The 20,330-nt window shown below is 39.4% G+C and overlaps 1 protein-coding gene across 2 annotated transcripts in view; it reads right to left on the reverse strand.

Moving 5' to 3' along the window:
* The window catches only part of Eef1akmt2 (EEF1A lysine methyltransferase 2), a 35,923-nt gene extending 16,045 nt beyond the window's left edge, over positions 1–19,878 (reverse strand). The window contains exons 1-4 of one of the 2 annotated variants that reach the window (XR_007835029.1): positions 19,673–19,878; positions 18,590–18,655; positions 17,771–17,885; positions 3,443–3,550 (exon numbers count right to left, since the gene is read on the reverse strand). Coding sequence is in view for 1 of the 2 variants with exons in the window: in XM_051193195.1 (XP_051049152.1) it covers positions 3,443–3,550; positions 17,771–17,885; positions 18,590–18,655; positions 19,673–19,782 (399 nt within the window). In the remaining variant the exon portion in view is untranslated. The remainder of the gene's footprint in view (positions 1–3,442; positions 3,551–17,770; positions 17,886–18,589; positions 18,656–19,672) is intronic. The other variant, XM_051193195.1, reaches the window with a different exon arrangement.
* Positions 19,879–20,330: the final 452 nt, after the last annotated feature.

Here is a 20,330-nt window from a genome sequence, read left to right on the forward strand (position 1 = left end):
TAATGAATTTAATTCTAAAATTGGGGGGGGGAGGATTTTAAGACAGGTTTCTGGCTATCCTGGAACTCACTTTGTAGATCAAGCTGGCCTCAAACTCACAGAGATCTAATCATTCATACAATTTTAGTAATGAAAATAAATATCTAAAGCAACCCTTAAAATGGATACTATTATATATTGGCATGTGTGTGAATTTTGTTTGTTTAGGTTTTTTTTGGGGGGGAAGGTTGTTTTTTTTTTTTTGTTTTGTTTTTTTGTTTGTTTGTTTTTTGGTGACAGGGTCTCATACCTGTAGCCCAGGCTTTCCTAGCTCTGCTTCTATTACAGAGTTGAAATTGCAGGTGCATACCAGCACAGTGCACTCAGCATGTCCTTCTATTTGAAGATGGGACTTTTCCTGTCTCATATCCAAAGTACAGAATTTATTATTTCTGAATCAAAATAAACACTACTTGAAGATCTCACTCTGTGAGGTCATCCTCATCCTAAACACCTGTTCATCATTCTTGTATTCCAAAGGTATTTCATGACACTTGTACATATTAGATACAGGATATAGCAATAAGTAAAAGAGTAAAGAAATCTGTGTTAGAATATAAATCTGTGTTAGAAATCTTGTGTTTCATAAAGGAAGAATTAAACAACAAATAAGCTGCTACTGTTTATCTTCCAGAATACACACACACTGGAAATCTAAGCACAGTCATATGTTAATGGTGTTTGGAAGAGACCCTAGGAAGGTGACTGCGTTATGAGGGCTCTCTCCTCATACACAGATTAATGGGCTAATGAAGGACTGGCTCTGTTATAAAAGCAAGCTTTCTCTGGTTCACTTGCTCTACTGTGATGCAGGAAGAAGGTCCCTCATCACATCATGTAAGAATCATGGTGGGCTCTCCAGCCTAGAACTGTGAGCTTAAATAAACTTCCATGCTTTATAAATTACTGAGTCTATGTTTTTCAGTCATAGCAATAAAAAGCTAACTAAAACATAAATTTAAGAAAAGGTTTCAAGGAGCTACAGAGTTAGCTCCATATTTAGGAACTCACGCTGCTCTTGTAAAGGACCCACATCAAGTGGCTCACAACTACCTGTAGCTTGAGCTCCAAAATCCAAGGCTTCTGGCCTCCACAGGTATCTGTATTCACATGAACATACTCACACAGAGAAATGCTACTTAAAAAAAAAAAAAACATAGTATTGCAAGGTTCAGACTCAGTGGATAAAGGATTTTGTTACCTGAGTGGATCTTTAACACTGACATGACGGTGAGAACCAACTCCCACAATTGTCCTCTGACCTATGAAGTATGCTGTAGTGAATCTACTCACCACATAAAACAAATAAAGAATGTAATAAGATAATAATACTATTTCAGATAGGGCCAGCAAGATGGCTCAGCAGGTAAAGGCTTGCCACCAAACCTAAGTTTGAGCTGAGATCTCATGATGAAAGGAAAGAACCAACTTCAGCAAGTTGTCCTCCGATCTCAATTCATAAATATATGTATGTCCACACAGTACATATACAAAAAAATGCAATTTAAATGTTAAAAATAGATTACAAATGCTTAATAATTGTTTACCATGAAATATCTTTTAAAACATATTTAGATAGAGTACTATTAAGAAAACTGGGGCTGGAGAGATGGCTCACTACTTAAGAGCTGGCTGCCCTTTAGTGGCCCTAGTTTAGGTTCTCAGCACCTATATATATGGGTGCTACAATCACCTGTTACTCAAGATGTAGAGGGTCTGCAGCCTTCTTTTGGCCTTCCCAGGCAAACAAGAATACACATAAAAAATAGGGCCTGAGCTCAGTAGGTAAAGGCACTTGCCACCAAATCTAACAAACTGAGGTAAACCCCTGGAACCCACAAGGTGGCACATGTATTCACCCACCACACACACTATAAATACATAATGTAACTTTAAAGATAAAGAGCTAAGCATGCTGGAACATGCCTGTAATTCCAGCACTTGGGAAAACAGAAGACCAGAAGTTCAGCTACATAGCATGCTATAAGCCAGCCTGAATTATAGAAGATCCTGTCTCAGTAGCACAAAACAACACAAAAACCATGAGCCAGCCTTCAGAAAGTAAAGGCAGTGGGATTCATAAGTCTTTGGCAAGCCTAGCCTACAAGAGATGTACCTCTAATCTTGAAGAAAATAAAAAGAAAACAGTAATAAGACTGTGAGTGACTAAGAAGATACATCTTTTGTGGGGGGGGGGGGAAGCAGCTTGTTTGCGCATGTCTTTAATCCCAGCACTCAGAGGGCAGAGGCAGGCAGATCTCTGAGTTCAAGGACAGCCTGGTCTATAGAGCGAATTCTAGGACAGCCAGGGCTACACAGAGAAACCCTGTCTCAAAAAACAAAAACAAAAACAAAAAAAAAAAAAAAAAAAAATGATGTAAGCAAATGTTCCTTTTAGATCGCTGACTACTTTTTATCATGGGAATGGTGAGGCAAAATGATCGAGGAAAAGAGAAGAAACAAGGTTAACTCCTTGAGTTTTAAGTGTTCTAATTTCTTCCTGTTGCTGTGAGAAAACACCCAGACCAAAGCAAGTTGGAGAGGAATGGACTTATTTTATCTTACATTTCCAGGTCACAGGGCAGGAACTCAAGGCAGGAACCTGAAGCTAGCTCCCTTTCTGACTTTCTCACCGGCTAATGCTTCTTTATACTATCCAGGAATGGTAGGGATGGTGTCACACATAGTGGGCCAGGCCTTTCTGTATCAATTAATAATCAAGAGAATCCTCACAGACATGCCCACAGACCAGTCTATCTAGACAGTTCTTCAATTGAGGCTCTCATCGCTGATGACTTCAGGTTATATCAAGTTGACAATTAAAGCCAAGTGGGACAAAGAATTAAATAACAATGTTAGATATGATAACAGCCTATGAATTTAAGTTTTTTCTAAATATAACTCATTTTCTTTGAGGAATAAAGACAACCAAATACTGCCATCCAGTTGAAGTGGCTTCCAGTTCTAGTAGAATCTGAGACAGAAAACAGCACTGCAGGAACACCCAGCATTTCTAACATTTTCATCTCACTAATCCAGAGTCAGGTACTGTACATTTCTGCAAACATGGACAGGATCACACACGTATGTCCATATACAATGGACACTTTCCCACAAAGCACAGCGGTACATGCCTATAATCCAATTAGACTTATGGAGACAGCAAGTTTGAGGCTGGCCTGGATTACACAGTAAGACTCTTGTCACATACATACAAAAGAAAAAAGTCCCTAAACTAACTAGATTGTGTTTTTAACAGTTACTTTTAAATGTTTCAATTTGGGTTATTTATGATTGATCCTTAATTTATGAATTCAAAAAGGTCAACAGATTAACATACTTTAGAAACAGTTAAATATTATACCTTATTTTAAAATATTATAGTAACATAAATAATAGTTACCTTCAAGTTAATGTTAGATAGCCCTTCTTTCTCTAAAATACTTGCAGAAAGCTTAATTGCAGAAGGAGAATAATCGATCCCAGTTATATTAGAGAAACCATGTTTCACCTAGAGACAGAAATAATTTCATAATAATTTAGTTTAAAACTTTTAATAGTTTTGCTTATAAACTATAATATTCTTTGAATGTACAACTGTTTTAACTTTGTGAAATGTCACAGACTATTAAATATCATAGACTATCAAACACCCATATTTAAATTTTATTGTATTCTAAACAGAAACCAAAGTTTAAATTCATGACAATTTTTTGCTTTTGTAATATCTGACTTCTTTTCACAAACAAATTCATTTTCTCAAAATTCATTGAGCTAAAAATGTAGTATATATGTCTGATGCCTATATTCAAATTCACACATGAATTTAGCTCACATTTTACTTAACCCAATTAAATTATATGAATAAATTAAATGCATATATAGTGAGTTGGCTTTCCTTTAACAAATTATAAATTATTTAATTCTCTACCAACCACATAATTGTCACCTTATATTTGTACTGTACTTTTTCAGCTACTTTATATATTCAAATAGATCTCTGTGAAAAACCTGTGAGGTAGGATGGCAGATAACAGATCCTGCAGGAATCTCAGAGGGATTGCGGAGCTTGAGGGTTTACTTCTTACTGGGCATGAACCCTCCTCAGATGTATGATGCCTATGGTGGCCGTCATTCTTGAACTCCCCCCACCCACCCACCCAATTATGCTGCTCATTACACCAAGAGAATTTCATAGGAAAACAAAAAGGTTGCAAAATATGGTATGGCCTGAAATTCTCCTGATGGGTATCACTATTCACTAAATGGTTACTTCCTTCAATTCAAAAGTTAACCTAGTGCCAAGGTATGTGGTATACATGTTTAATCCCAGAACTGGGAGGCAGAGGCAGGAAGATCTCTGTGAGTTTGAGGCCAGCCTGATGCTCCAGGACAGCCAAAGTTACAAAGAGAGACTCTGAGGTCTCAAAAAAAAAAAAAAAAAAAAAAAAGAGGTAACCTACATGAAGACTTACTGATAAAACTGAGATAACAAACAAAACCACACGCATCATAAGATTTCTGATGAAAACCAAAAAGAGAAAAATCTTGAAAGCACCAGGGAATAAGAATAAAGGAACAGGGACTGGAGAGATAGCTTAGTGGGTATGAGCACTGACTGCTCTTCTGGAGGACATGGGTTCAATTCCCAGCACCCATATGGTAGTTCACAACTGTCTGTAACCATCACACATACATGCAGCAAAATATCAATGTACTAAAGATAAATTGGGGGAAAAAGAATAGAGGAACAAGAATACAGATTACTTTCCAAGACCAACAAGGATGCTATAGAGATGACAGTAAGTCATGAAGAATATTAGCCAGAAGACAAGCAAAGAAAAATACCAACCTAAGATTAGTAGCAAAACCACCTGGCAAGAATGTAGGTAAGTGCAAGCAAAGATCAGCAATGGCTGTTAACAAGGAGACATCATATTACACATAGGAAAATATATAGCGAGTTGGGCAGTAGTGGCACACACCTTTAATCCCAGCACTTGCAGAAAAGGTAGGAGGATCTCTGTGAGCTCGAGGTTAGCCTGGTCTACAGAGAGAGTTACAGGACAGCCAGGGTTACATGGAAAAATCCTGTATTGAAACACCAAAAAGAAAAAAAGAAACACATACACATAAATTAACTTGCCAAAACCGTATCAGAAAAAAAATCTCAAAATCAGGGCTGGAGAGATGATTCAATGGGTAAAGTGCTAGCTGAACAACAGTTGAAGACCTGAGTTCAGAACCTCAAAGCCCACATGAATCTCAAATAGCCAGACAGAATGGGATGTATCTGTAATCACAGTATTCCTAGAGCAGTGGTTCTCAACCTGTGGGTCACAATCCCTTTGTGGGTCACATAGCAGATATCCTCCACATCAGATATTTGCATTACGATTTTTTTTGTTGTTGTTGTTATTATTGTTTAGTTTTTCGAGATTTCTCTGTATTGATTTGGAGCCTGTACTGGAACTCGCTCTGTAGACCAGGCTGGCCTAAAACTCACAGAGATCCACCTGCCTCTGCCTCCCAAGTGCTAGAATTAAAGGCGAGCGCCACCAACACCCAGCTGCATTAGGATTCTTAACAGTAGCAAAACTGCAGCAATGAAATAATTCCACAACATGAAGAATTGTATTAAAGGGTCCCAGCATTAGGAAGGGTGAGAAACACTATCCTAGAGGAAGATGAAAAGTAAAGACAAGACAATCCCCAGAATATTCAACAGAGAACAAGAGACCTTATCTCAAGCAAGGTGAAGAATAAGAACAAATACCCAAGGTTGCTCCAACTTGAACGCAAGCACTTTGATGCGTACATACACACACACACACACACACACACACACACACACAGAGAGAGAGAGAGAGAGAGAGAGAGAGAGAGAGAGAGAGAGAGAGAGAGAGAGAGAGATTTGGCAATATAAGACAAAAAAATACTGGTAGCCAGACGTGGTGGCACACACTTTTGGTCTCTGATCTCAGCACTTAGGAAGCACATCTCTATGATTTTTTGTTTGTTTATCTGTTTGTTTTTTTGAGACAGAGTTTCTCTGTGAAACAGTCCTGGCTGTCCTGGAAATCACCCTGTAGACCAGGCTGACCTCAAACTCACAGAGATCCGCCTGCCTCTGCCTCCCTCCCTAATACTGGGATTAAAGGCCCTCTATGATTTTTTTTTAAACTAAAAACAGCTGGCAATTTTATTTTCATATTTCACAATACAGATGAAAACTGTACTTTTTTATCCCACTTTTCTCTTTCGAAACTATTCTGTCTGCTATGAAGGGGAAAGCCTTCCTTGTCATACTGTTAGAAGACATTCAGGCTAGGCACTGTGATAGCCTAGTGAAACAGAACAAGAAATACAAAACTGATGATGAGCCCTCCTGTTCTTACCTGTCTGGCCAAGTTATGCCAAACCAGGTGGGCACCATCATAGGACGAGCACGAGATCTCATCACTGGAAGCCCAGGTATCATAGGCATGTGGCCACCCATGGGTGGCCTCATTCCAGGAGCAGGAACCCCCAGGCATCACCCCAGGAGGAAGGGGGGCCATCATTGGCACTGTGGGAGTACCTACTGGTTCCAAACAACCATGAAATGATGCACACAGCCAGGGCCAACAAGGACAGGTGTAGGACAAAAACCAGTGTAACAACTAAATACTCAAATGAGGAGCCAGATCTCTTTGATTTTGAGGACAGACTTGTCTACAAAATGAGTTCCAAGCTAGCCAGTACGGCATAGTGAGATATTGTCTCATAACAGATGTATAAAAATACTGGTGAGAATATGGAGAAGTTTAAACTCATATTCACTGCTGGTAGCAATATAAGAAAGCAGCCATTAAAGAAAACAATCTAATGGTTTCTTAAATTCAACAATTTGACTCTACAAATTCTAGTCCTATGTTAATACCCAAAAGAATGAGACTGTATCTCCACACAAACTTATACACAAATTTTTACAATAGTAAAGCAAGTAGAAAAAAACTAAAATTCATCAATGAATGGATAAACGAGCAATGGTATAGATATACAAAGGAATATCATTCAGGCACATAAGGGAATGAAGTCCTGACATGCTTCAATGTAGAAGATCTTTTTTAAAAATATGCAAGCGAAAGAAGCCACACTGAAGAGCCACATCTGAAACACCCAAAACAGACAGATAAGGCACACATCTGTAATTCCAACATTTGGGAGGCTAAAGCAGGAAGACTGCAGCAAATTCAAGAATGCCTGGGCTACATAGTAAGTGTACCAGGTCAGCCAGAATATAGAAGACTCTATCTCCAAAAACAACAAAATAGAAAAGACAAATTCTCAAAGTAAATTAGTGACTTCCAGAGACTAAAGAAAAAAAAAAAAAATGGAACATGCAGAGTCAGTACTCTTGGGCACAGTACTGCTTTGTGAAGTGACAGTTTTTAAATTTAAAACATTGATGACAGCTACACAACTTTCAGACAACACAAAAGAACACAGAATTACATACTTTACTTAAAGGGTGAGTTTTCTAGTATGAGGTATATCTCAATTTAAATAAAACAGTTAAAATGAACTTATTATCAATACCAAAGTAAAATTCAAAGCAAACTATACTACAAAAACTAAAAAGGTTCATATGCCAGGCGTGGCAGTACACACCTTTAATCCCAGCACTTGGGTGGCAGAGACAGACAGATCCCAGAGTTCAAGCCCAGCCTGGTCTATACTGCTAGTTCCAGGACAGCCAGGGCTACACAGGAAAACTTTGTCTCTAAATGTCCACCCCCTAAGAAAAAAGAAAGAAAAAAGAAGAAAAGAAACGTTATACAGTAATAAATTAGTTCATTAGCTCATTCACAAAAATACTAAACTTATATATGCTTCTAATAGAACTTAGAAGTTCATATTACAAAAACTGACAAAAATCAAAGAAAATATAAATCACAACTATGGTTGTACACTCCTGTTTCAGTAATTGATAGAAATAGTAGAAATCAGCAAAAATTACAGAACTGAATACTACCAAAAAACCAGATGCACTTAATATTTATAGGATATTCTACTAACTGCAATATACCCTTTCCAGTGCACATCACATAAGCCAGGGTATGTATAGAGGGCATAAAACTCTAACAAATTTAAAAGCCCTGAAAATCACAAAGTGTGTTCTCTATAAATCTGTTAACAATAAGGTAATAGAAAAACTTGCAGTATTTAGAAATGAAACAACAAAATTCTAAATTGACAAAAGTTAAAAAAAAAAAAAACAGAAAATACATTGGATGAAGAAAACAAATACAACATCAAAACTGTCCCCTCCTCCTACATCTATGCCAGCATCTGCTTACAAATAAACTCATAGCACTTACTGCTTTTACTGAGTATAGTGGAAGTCTTGAATCAATAATCTAAACTATTGGGGATGGACAAATGGCTCAACAGTTAAGAGCACTTACTGCCCTTGCAAAGGGCCCTTGTTCAATCTGCAGCACTCACACAGTGGCTCACAACTATTTGTAACTCAAGTCTAGGAGATCTGCTGTCATCTTATGACCTCCTTCAGCACATGATGCATAGAAATATACGCAGACAAAACACTCACACACATAAAATAAATGAAACTAAAAGTAAATAATAATCAACATCTAAACTCCTACCTTAAGATCTTTAAAAGCAAGGCAAATCACAGAACTCAGATGTAATGACTCCTGCTTGTAATCCAGTGCTCAAGAATCTGAAGCAGGAGAATTGTCATAAAGTCCAAGTTACTTAGTAAGCTCTAGTCTAAGCTACAAAGACAGATCCTTTTCAAAACAAAAAAATAAAGCATGCATGCCAGGCAGTGGTGGTGCATGGCTTTAATCCCAGCACTTGGGAAGTAAAGGCAAGTGGGCCTTTCCAAGTTTGAAGCCAGCCTGGTCTACAAGTTCTGGAACAGCCAGAGCTATATAATGAGACTCTGTCTTGAAAAAACAAACAAACAAACAAACAAGCAAACAAAACACAAAGCAGTGGATAGATAAATAACATGAAACACAGCCATGTAACAGAATGCATCTCAGCAATAACAACACATCCCGCATCAAAGCATACCTATAATCCCAGCACTGGGGAGGCAAAGGATGGAGGGACTGTGGACTACAAGTTACATCTGGCCATCCTGAGCTACAGACACACTGTCCAAACAAACAAAAGCTTGACACTAGAGACGCCTATAGACACTAGGGCACTAGGCCTCAATTAGTACAATGTTTGTTGTACAAGCATGAAAATCTGAGTTCAATATCCAATACCCATGTAAAAGCAAGGTACAGTATCACACACCTATAATTCAACACTGGGAAGGAAGCGACAGGAGAATCCCTGGAGCCAGACAGTAGATGAATACACAAGCTCCAGGTTCAGTAAGAGTATCTCCAAAAAAAAAAAAAAAAAAGTAGTAAGGGCAAGCAGGATGGGTTAGCATGCAAAGGTGCTCACTACCAAGCCTGACAAGCTGAATTTGATCCTCAGAACCAACTAACTCCACAAAGTTGTCCTCTGACCTCCACATGCACGTCCCAAAACACACATTATATATAAGCACAGATCTCCCTGGGAAAAGGAAATAGAAGAGATATCCTGAGTGGACTGAGGGCAACTGGGGATGAATGATCAGGTTGGAGTGTGCTGAGGGGAACTGCGGGGGGGGGGGGGGGGGGGGAATGCATTTTGGGGTCAGGTGCAGGGAAATCTCCCAGGAGTCCATGGGGAGGATCCCAGCTTAGACTCCTAGCAACACTAGGTAAGTAGCCTGAACTGGTCATCTCCTATGACCAACAGTCATCTGAGAAGCATCATTCAGCAACCAATGGAGGCACATGCAGAGACACACAGCTAAACATTATTTGGAGTTCAGAAATCCTGGGGAGGAGGAAGAGAAAGGAGTGTAGGAACTAGACACCACAGGAAAAGTCACACAATCAACTAACCTAAGCTCATAGGAGCTTGCAGAGACTGACCCAACAATCAGGGAGCCTGCATGAGGCACTGCACATATGTTACAGTTGTGTAGCCTGGTCCTCTTTTGTAACTTCTAACAGTGGGAACAGGGACTATCTCTGACCCTTTTACTGGTTTGGGGACACTACTTCTCATACTGGGTCACCTTGTCCAGTCTTAATACACAGGGAGGTGCTTAGTCTTACTGCAACTTGATATGCCATGTTTTGTTAATAGTCATGGGAGACTGACTGCCCTTTCCTGGATGGAGAGGGAAGAAGAGGAAATTGGGGGTCAAAGAGGGGACTAGGGGATATGAACTGGGAGGGGAAGATGCGGGGGGAGGCTGCAACTGGGGAGATAAAATAAATAGATGAATTTTTTAAAAAAAGAACAACAAGCCGGTGGTGGCCCCTGCCTTTAATCCCAACACTTAGGAGGCAGAGGCAGGTGGATTTCAGTGAGCTCAAGGCCAGCCTGGTCTACAAAGTGAGTTCCAAGACAGGACTGTTACACAGAAAAACCCTGTCTCAGAAAAAGGAAGGAAGGAAGGAAGGAAGGAAGGAAGGAAGGAAGGAAGGAAGGAATAAAAGTGCAGAGTGATTAAAAAAGACTCCAATGTTAACTCTGCCCTGCACACACACACATGCATTCACACCCACATGAACACAGATGTACATACCAAGAGAAAAGAGAAGCAATAAAAGATTAAAAGGGAAAACTAAAATTACCACTTACCACAAAGCACATAATTCTAGACAGAGAAAACCTAAAAGAATCTATAATCTCAAGGATAAAACATTAGCTTCTACAAGTAAACTATTACAATCCAAAAGGCTTAAACAATGGCTCAATGATAGACTGTCCAGTATGCACAAGACCCTGGGTTTAATCCCTGAAACACAAAACTGAGTAAGTAAAAACCAAAAAAAAAAACTACAGGCAAAATGAAAAGGTGGATATGTATGTGAGATGGCTATAAAAGCAACCCTTCACAGTCATATAGCAATGAGAATAACCAAATACTACAGTCAGCACCAGCAGATCTCAAGGATGTTGCATGGAGACCTAAGTTCTTCTGACATACTTAAAAACAGGCTAATTGATCTAGAAAGTGAAGACCCATTTGTCTAACCAGCAGAGGACAGTGGTTACTTTTAGGGAAGAAGAAACTTGACCACACTGACCATTTTATGAGTGTTCACTTTGTGACAATTAATTGAGTTACAGACATTTCATTCCTACACTGTAAAGAATATATGTTCTATGTTGATTATTTCAAACTGTTTCAAGAAAGGTTACTCTGCCTCTCTCCTTATTACCCCTAAAAAGCAAAAACTGGCCAGGTGGTGGTGGCACCCACTTTTATATCTAGCACTTGGGAGGCAGAGGCAGACAGATCCCTGAGTTTGAGGCTGGCCTGATCTACAGAGCGAGTTTCAGGACAGCCAGGCTATACAGAGAAACCCTGTCTCAGGATAAAGAGACAGACAGATATTAGCAAAAACTAAGCTCTTGCACAATGCAACATATAATACAGTAGCTACCTTGAATTTAATCCTCATCTCTATCCCCACCCCACACAAATTCTTACGCTGCCTCAACCTTATGTATTTAGTACTCATTTTTCAAAATTTTCTCCCTTTGTAATTACTCTCCAACACCCACACTCACTACCATGCCCTGAGATTCCTACCCAGTTTGGTTATTAATTCAAGACCTTTCCCTGTCCCTCTTTTCCAATGCTAACTGCTTCCTCTTTTATACTCAGCATACCCATTATCACTTATAATGGGTTACAGTTTATCTGTCAGTCCATCCTCTATTATACTATAAATAATCCAAGCATAAGATCCATACTTTCAAGCTTCCAGTACCTAGTATTAATATGTGAAAATCACTAGTAAATTTCAATCTTCTGTATACATTGTTAGTGGCTTGACTAGTAAAGATGCTTGCTGCCAAGGCTAATGGCCTCAGTTAACTGAACTTCATATGATAGAAGGTAAGAACTGATTCAAGTTGTCCTCTAACCTCCACATGGGCACTGTGATACACATGCACACACATATACATACATGCACACATGCAATACACAAATATGTAAACGTAACAAAAATATTAACTAAGAAATGACAGTAAAGGGCCAGGCAGGGTGGCACATACTTTTAATCCCACCACTCAGGAGGCAAAGGCAGGCAGATCTCTCTGAGGTCAAGGCCAGCCTGGTTTACAGAGTGAGTACCAGGACAGCCAAGGCTGTCTGGGGGATGGGAAGGAAGAAGGAAATGACAGTAAAACCATCTAAGATGAAAACTCCATCTCACACTTTTTCATAACAACAGCTACAAATGCAGAACAATAACTGACAGAAGAACTTGTACTAAAACTCAGGTCATGAACTACATATATAAATACACACACACACACACACACACACACACACACACACACACACACACACAAACACAGTTTGTTTTTTGAGACAGGGTTTCTCTGTGGCTTTGGAAGCTGTCCTGGAACTAGCTCTTGTAGACCAGGCTGGTCTATAACTCACAGAAATCTGCCTGCCTCTGCCTCCCGAGTGCTGGGATTAAAGGCCTGTGCCACCACCACCTGGCAGATGAACAATATATTTTTGTTAAGCCATATGATTACCTAAGACAAGGAATGCTCTATTAGAATTACAAACATCTCTCTCTCTCTCTCTCTCTAATTTTGCAAACATCTCTTTCCAAATGATACTTAAAATTTTACAGACATAGGTATTTTGCCTGAATTTATGTGCACTACAAGTATGCCTGGTGCCTGTGGAGGTCAAAAGACTTTAATGATCCCCTGGAATTGGAGTTGCAGGTAGTTGTGAGTGAGCCCCATGCTAGAACTGAACATGGGTCCACTGCAAGAGCAGCAAGGAGTCTTAACCAATGAACAACCTCTCCAGGACCATCTCTTTTTAGTATACAACATAGATTTCCAGAGTTTTGAACTAAAAGAAGTTAATACAGATCACCCAGCCTACACCCTCAGGAGAAACTAAAGCCAAGAAAAATTAAGAGGGCTTGTTCTAGGTAAAGACTGTAACCAAGAGGGACTGGAGAAATGACTCAATGGTAAGAGCTCTAGTTCTTCTTCTAGAGGACCTGGGTTCAATTCCAAGCATCCATATGGTGGCTCACAACTTTAACTTCAGTCCAAGGGTTTCTAACACCCTCACACAGACACACTTACAGGGAAAACACCAATGCATATAAAATAAAATAATTTATATATATATATAAAAAAAGATTGCAACCAAAAGAATCAAAACTAAGACTTGGATCCCCTGGGGCTTATCATTTAGGGCTTTACATCCTAATCACAAGAAGCACAGTCTTAAATACCATACTCCCAAATGATGAAACCCCAAAAGATTATAATACAAAATCTGCAAGATCAAGAATCCAAAGCCGGGCAGTGGTGGTACACAACTTTAACACCAGCACTCAAGAGGCAGAGGCAGGCAGACCTCTGAGTTTGAGGCCAGCATGATCTACAGAAAGAGTTCCAGGATGGCCAGAGTTACACAGAGAAACCCTGTCTCTCAGAAATAATAATTCTGGGAGAAAATAATTTTAAAAAACTGTTTAAGTGGAGCATAGTGATGCAAATCTGTAATCTCATCATTTAAGAAGGAAAAGAAGGAATATCAGAAGTTCACAACATCCTCAGCTACATACTAAACTAGAGGCCAGCCTGAGCTACATGAGACCCTATTTCAAGTGAACAATAATAAATAAAATGTTTAAAAGGCATTTACTTAAGGGCTGGAGATATAACTTAATGTTAGACAAACTATATCCATGGAAAAATAGGTTATCTGCATTGTGTCACACTCATGGAATCCCAGGACTCAAAACCAGGAAGCAAAACCAGGAAGATCTGAATTAAAAAGGGCAGCTGGACAGCACAGCAAGACTCCACTTCAAAACCAAAACAAAACAAGGGAAGGACAAGATGGCACAGTCCTTTGTTCCCAGATTTTGGGAGACAGAGGCAGTGGATCTCTGTGAATTCAAGACCAGCCTAGTCTACAAATCAAGATTCAGACCAGCCAGGACTACACACTGACCCCATCTCAAAGAACAAAAAATAAACACAGGCTAGAGAGATGGCTCAGCAGTTAAAAGCATATTCTGCTCTTGCAGAGGATGTAGGTCAAGTTCCCTGCACCCACATGATGGCTCACAATCAACTATAACTCCACATAAACTCATGTAGACAAAACAATCATGCATATAAAACAAATAAAAATTAAAGGCTTTTGGGGTTGTTTTTGTTTGGTTGATTTTTTGAGACAAGGTTTCTCTGTATAGCCCTAGCTATCTTAAAACTTGCTTTGTAGACCAAGTTGGTCTATAGCTCAGAGATCTACCTGCCTCTACCTCCTGAGTATTGGGACTAAAAGTGTACACCACCACTGCCCAGCAAAAATTAAAGTTTAAAAGGAAGAAGAAAAAAAACCCTACAGTTTTCTTAATAATTTGAAAATAAAGAAAAAGAAACTTTCTAAAATTTCACAGATGCCCAAAAACCCCACCTCTTCATTACTAGCATCAGCATCTCTACGTACAAGCCAAATTCACTGCTACACACCAACACACATCCAAAAAAAGGTAGAAAAACAAACATTATTCTGGTTTTGTTATTGTTTGTTTTTGAGACAGGTTTTTAACTATATACCCTTGGCTGGCCTGGAATTCTCTGCATAGACCAGGATAGTCTTTGAACTCACAAAGATCCACCTGCCATTGAGTGCTGAGACTAAAGGTGTATGCCATCATGCTTGGCCCAAATCGAAATTCTTAAGTCTTTACACACTTTATACAAAATGAAGCAAGATGAGATATATAGCAGAGAAAAATCACATAATTTAAAATATGTGATTTAAAATAAAGGAAATAAATAAAAAGGAAAGAAAGCATGAAAACTCAACACATGAGTAAGGATAGATTATGGGCAACTACAAGAAAATAGTTTCATATCAAGATGAGTATTTGCCTTTCTTAGAGAATATGCTTGAGTTTTTTGGGTGCTGTTCTTCTGAAATTCTATGAGTCATAAAAAAACAATCACTCCCTATCTATCAAAAAGTTCCATCTTGGACTGGATCCATGGCTGAGAGGTTAAGAATGCTTTCTGTTCTTCCAAAGGACCTGAGTTTAGTTCCCAGCACCCACATAAGAAGGCTCACACTGCCTGCAACTCCAGTTCAAGGAGATCTAACAATCTTTTCTAGCCTCTGTGGGCATCCTCACACACACAGTAGACACACAGGTATAGAACTTTTTTTTTTTTTTTTTTTTTTTTTTTTTTTTGAGACAGGGTTTCTCTATGTAGCTTTGTCCTGGAACTCAATCTGTAGACCAGGTTGACCTGAAACTAAGAGATCCACCTGCCTCTGCCTACCAACGGCTGAGATGAAAGGTGTGCACCACCACCACCTGGCTTAAAATAACACATTTTTAATCTAAGTTTTCATTACTGCTGTGTTGCACAGCCAATATACTCATTCTGTTGTCTACAGTTTTACCATTGTAAGCACTTGATCACAACTGAATTAAGTATCAAATGCACTGGTTAAATGGAAAACAAAACAAACACAACACTTTACGTACGGACCACACTTGCTAAAGGCAATTTCCTAAACCGTCACTATCTGTTGTTACTGTCTTGAGATGAAATTTAAGCTCATTTTCTAAAACCTCTCCCAAATCTCCAAAGTCTTTTCAAAGCTTCCCTTTTCCCAGTTATTAACAACAGAGCATCAAGTTTTAAAATGTTCAGGCCTAACAGAGGCATGAATTTTGTATTTTTTTTTTTTTTAATGGAGATAGTTTTGGGGCCATGCATTAACCAAACTGAGGTATTCTGTTGTTAAGACTTGAGAATAAGTATTCGTGTCTTCTTCAGGAGTCAAATTGAGTTCTCTCTGCTCATGAGTTTTTGTTCAGGTCACTGAGCTTCTCAAGCTCCTTCTGACGGACATTCTTTGAAAGGAGCACAGTGCTGTGTATAAGTGGCAGCTGCACCCAACAGTAATTCAGGAGGGAAGACCTTGAATTTTAAGACAACATTTTCACAGCAATCTTGGTAACACTGCACTATCATTTGAATATTTCTATTAAACACATGTGTCCCTTTGAAAGGATAGTTATTTTTTTTAATTAAGTAATAATCACAGCAGCAATAATTAGCTTACATTTTTTTAACTTCCTGGGCAACGCCTTTAATCCCAGCATTTGGGAGGCAGAGACAGGCAGATCTCTGTGTATTTGAGGTAAGCCTGATTTACAAGAGAATTCCAAGACAGTCAGGACTACATAGAGACCCTGTCTCAATTGGGGAAAAATATTCAACTTAAAAAAAATGTTTTCACACTTATTTTGTGTGTTTGTGTAAGTACATGGGTATCCCTATGGAGGGCAGAGGGTAAGAAGCATTACTGAATCAGTTCTCCCCTTCCACACATAGATTTCAGGAATCAAACTCAGGTAGGCAGGCTTGGGGGCAAGCACTCTCATCCACTAAGCTGTCTTGCTGACCCTAGCTTTAAAATGGTTATCTTTAACCAACAAGTAACCCTGTACAATTAAATAATCACTGTCTTGGTGACAGTGAGATGATGCAGCAGAAAAGGCACTTGGCCACCAAAACTAATACACATACATACAAATAAACAAATGTAAATTACAAGATTATGAATTAAACCTTTTTATGAGGGAACAATTTTGCAGATTTCATTATGTTCTAAGGAATAAGAAGGCATGATGCTGTTTCCCCAATACCAAATCTATATTAGTAAAAATATATTCAAACACCAGTTATGAGATACAAATACAGAGATACAGATATGAAAAGGGTTTATTGAAGGCACTGGTTCACACAATTATTGTGACTGAGAAGTCTCATAGGCTGTCTGGAGGGGATGCCAGGAGCATGACTCAGATCAAGCCCAAAGGCCTAAGAACCAGTAAAGCTAATGAGATAACTCTCAGTCTACGGCTCAAAGCCTAAGGATCCTACACCACTAGTGTAAGAGTCCTAAGGCCAAGAGTTTCAAAGTGCACAATAGCAAAAAGAAATGATCCTAACTTTTTCAAAGACCATGATAGTTAGCTTCTGTGTTTGTCCTTGACAGGCCTTAGCCTACTGGATGGTGTACAACCATACTAAAAAGGTTCTTCCCTTACTCCATACAGACTCAGACATTAATCGCCTCTGAAAACCTCACATACACATCATAAACAATGCTCAACCTAGATTTTTGGTAATTGCTACACCTAATGTGATACAACTACCAAACATAGGGTCACCAATGTTCTAATCCCCTCTTCATTATTTACCTTTTTACTCCTAATATACCCTTTGCTTTCTGCTATAGGAATATAGGGACTGAGGTTTTCAGAATTCTGACTTCCAAAATTTCACATTGTAGATTTTACTCTTTCAGGATTATGACTTTTGAGATTTTATACTTCTAGGACTCCACTTGTCACTAGACAGCTGTGAGTCCAGCTTTCAGGATTTATGCCTGACACCATATTTTTTACTGCTTTCCCAAAAATCCAAGCAGTCTCCCTTTCCTCCCATGTGAACACTCAAAGTTTTCTGTTTTTCTGTTTCACATTTAGATGGTAATCTCTTAACTGCAACTTTTTTTTTAAACTTTCATTTTAAAAATTGGCTCAAACACATGAATACTAAAAGTACCAACAAGTTCAACCAGGAAAACACCATTTCCAGTTCCAATGTCAAGCACTGAGGCATCCGATGGAATCTTGTGTTTTTGCATCCACCTTATTAGTCGGTTCATACTCTCTTCCCCAAACCTGTTTAGGAATAGGATACAAAGAGCATACACACAATAAAAGTTACAACTATATTTCACTTAAGCTGCTTATACCATATGCTCACTTTAGTCTTTTCTGAAAAGTAAGAATATTTTAACTGTTTACGCTTCATCTTTATTGTTATTTAGATTACATTTCTAAAGATGGAATACCCAAGGTATATGTTATATAGACTAATACATGTAAATAAGTAATGAGTACATAAAATATACATATTTATAATCACACATGTATACATATACACATACTATATTTAATCAGCATTAATCCTTTAAAATGTTGTGCTAATAACTGCCTTCTTGGACATCAGCAAATATTGGTACTTTCACTACCAAAGAAATTAAGAATTTCATTACTTAATTGAAAAATTACAACTATGGAATGAAAGTAACTTCCTAGTATTATAATAAATTTAAACCTGGGTCACTAAAAAAGAAAAGAGATATTTTAAAGCTGTCATTGAAGCAAGAGTCAGGCAGAGGCAGGTGGATCTCTAAGTCTGAGGTCTATTGAGCAAGTACAGGGAAATGCTGTTTCAAAAAAAGAAAGAAAGAGAAACAAAGGAAGGAAAAGAGATACTTTAGAGCCACTGAAGCCAGCATGCTTCTAGACTGTCATTGTTGTTAAGTTCACTTGCTCATGCTCTCTCACACCCACAAAAACAATTCCTTAGCTTAACTCACCAGATTTCTCCTGTATCTCCATATTCTCGGAATGTTCTCAGTTCTCTCTCATAAACAGCATCCCAACTACATAAACAATCAAATGTGAAGCAAGATTCCCAAATTAAACTGTATTTTGTGAATCAAACAGATTATTCCTAATGAATTACATGGCTACTTACAATGGTCTTAAAACATTATTAGTGTTATCAATAAATGCATACAGTTCAATTTTTTTTAACATCCTTGGGTTAAAAGAATGAAAATCATGGGCAAGCAGATAAATCAAACAAGTACTTATACTCATCTGATGCATAATCCTATATCCATTTTAGCTTAAAGAATAAAAACAGACAACTGCCCAAGAATCTCTTAAGTCCCAGACCAAGCTCAAACTGGACTGCACAAACTGAGTTTGTTACTCCAAACTTCATCATCAATGTGCAGATACAAGATTTTCTAACCAGGTTTACTCACAATAAACACAGCAAAGACAAAATTAAAAACTACGTGCTAACACAGTCTCTGCCTCTCCCTGTATTCTAGCTTTCCCATTAAATCTCTTAATCCTTATAAGGGCAAGCCCCCTCCCCTTACCATTTGCTTTCTCCTCCTAGTTCATCTCTGCAATCCATGCTCCCTCACCTAAATTTCCTCTCATCCTAATCCCTGTTCCCCACATTCATCCATCTATATTCTAACCTATTAATTCCTTAGCCTCAACTTTAGATCATAACACTTTCTTTCTCCCAGAACCCCTACCATCTACCTAGCTTACAGATGAGAGAGCATCCTCCACTCCGACCTCCTCCAGATCCCGCATCTCAAAGCTGACCCGGACCGTTGTCCGGTGCGTTGACCAGCCCTCCCTCTCCCCCAGCCAGATTCCAAACCCCTACACCGGCTCCCTAAGGTCCTCGGGTGCTCTTGAGTCCCTTGAGAGAGGGTTAACCGCTGCCCAGGACTTGCGGGGGATCTCGCCCCTTCAGCACCCACAGGTGGTCTCCATCCTCCACCCTCAGGCCCCCGCCGCGGATTGGGGGTGAGGGGGCGCCATCTCCTTCCGGGCTTCAGGCTCCCGCTTACCCTCCCCGCCACACTCACTGCTCTCGTGTCCCCAGCGCCGACGGGACGAAGTCAGCCGCCACGGGACTGCCGTCTCGAGACCGTACAGGGACCGCAGCGCCGCAGTGGCCGTCAGCATCCGCGTTCATGTCGCTCTGTGCCTAATGGGCTGTCGCGGCCGCCATAGAGACGCAGAGACGCGGTTCGGGCAGAGGGGACGCGCAAGCTTGGCCTCTCTAGGCGATGGAAGACCGTCTCTCTCTAATGCTCCAGACAGCGGCATGGGAGGCCGACCCGCAGTAGAGAACCTAGGCTTCTCCCTCCAGCCATCATCGCTTGTACCCCTTACTCAGTTGCTTTCAAAGTGACCATATCTGGGGACTGCTTTTTGTAAGGCATCGTTCAAAGTACTGCACTTTGGGAACACGCTGTCAGAAGCCACAAAAAAAAAAAAAAAAAAAAAAAAAAAAAACACCGGAAACACACACCTGTCAGTCCGAATGCATTCTCTAAGTGAGGCACATCTGGAAATTAGTAGGACAGCCCATCTTATTACTGGCTTCCCGACCAAAATACTAATTTCATTTTTAGCTAGAATTCTGGAAGTGACTTGATGTAACCTGCTGGCCTTTTAAGAACTTTTGGTCAAGGAATTGAAAGCTCACCGCCCATGGAGTTGTGATAAAATGAGTAGCAA

This window comes from Phodopus roborovskii, unplaced genomic scaffold, assembly GCF_943737965.1.
Source record: "Phodopus roborovskii unplaced genomic scaffold, PHOROB, whole genome shotgun sequence".
NCBI classification, from domain to species: domain Eukaryota; kingdom Metazoa; phylum Chordata; class Mammalia; order Rodentia; family Cricetidae; genus Phodopus; species Phodopus roborovskii.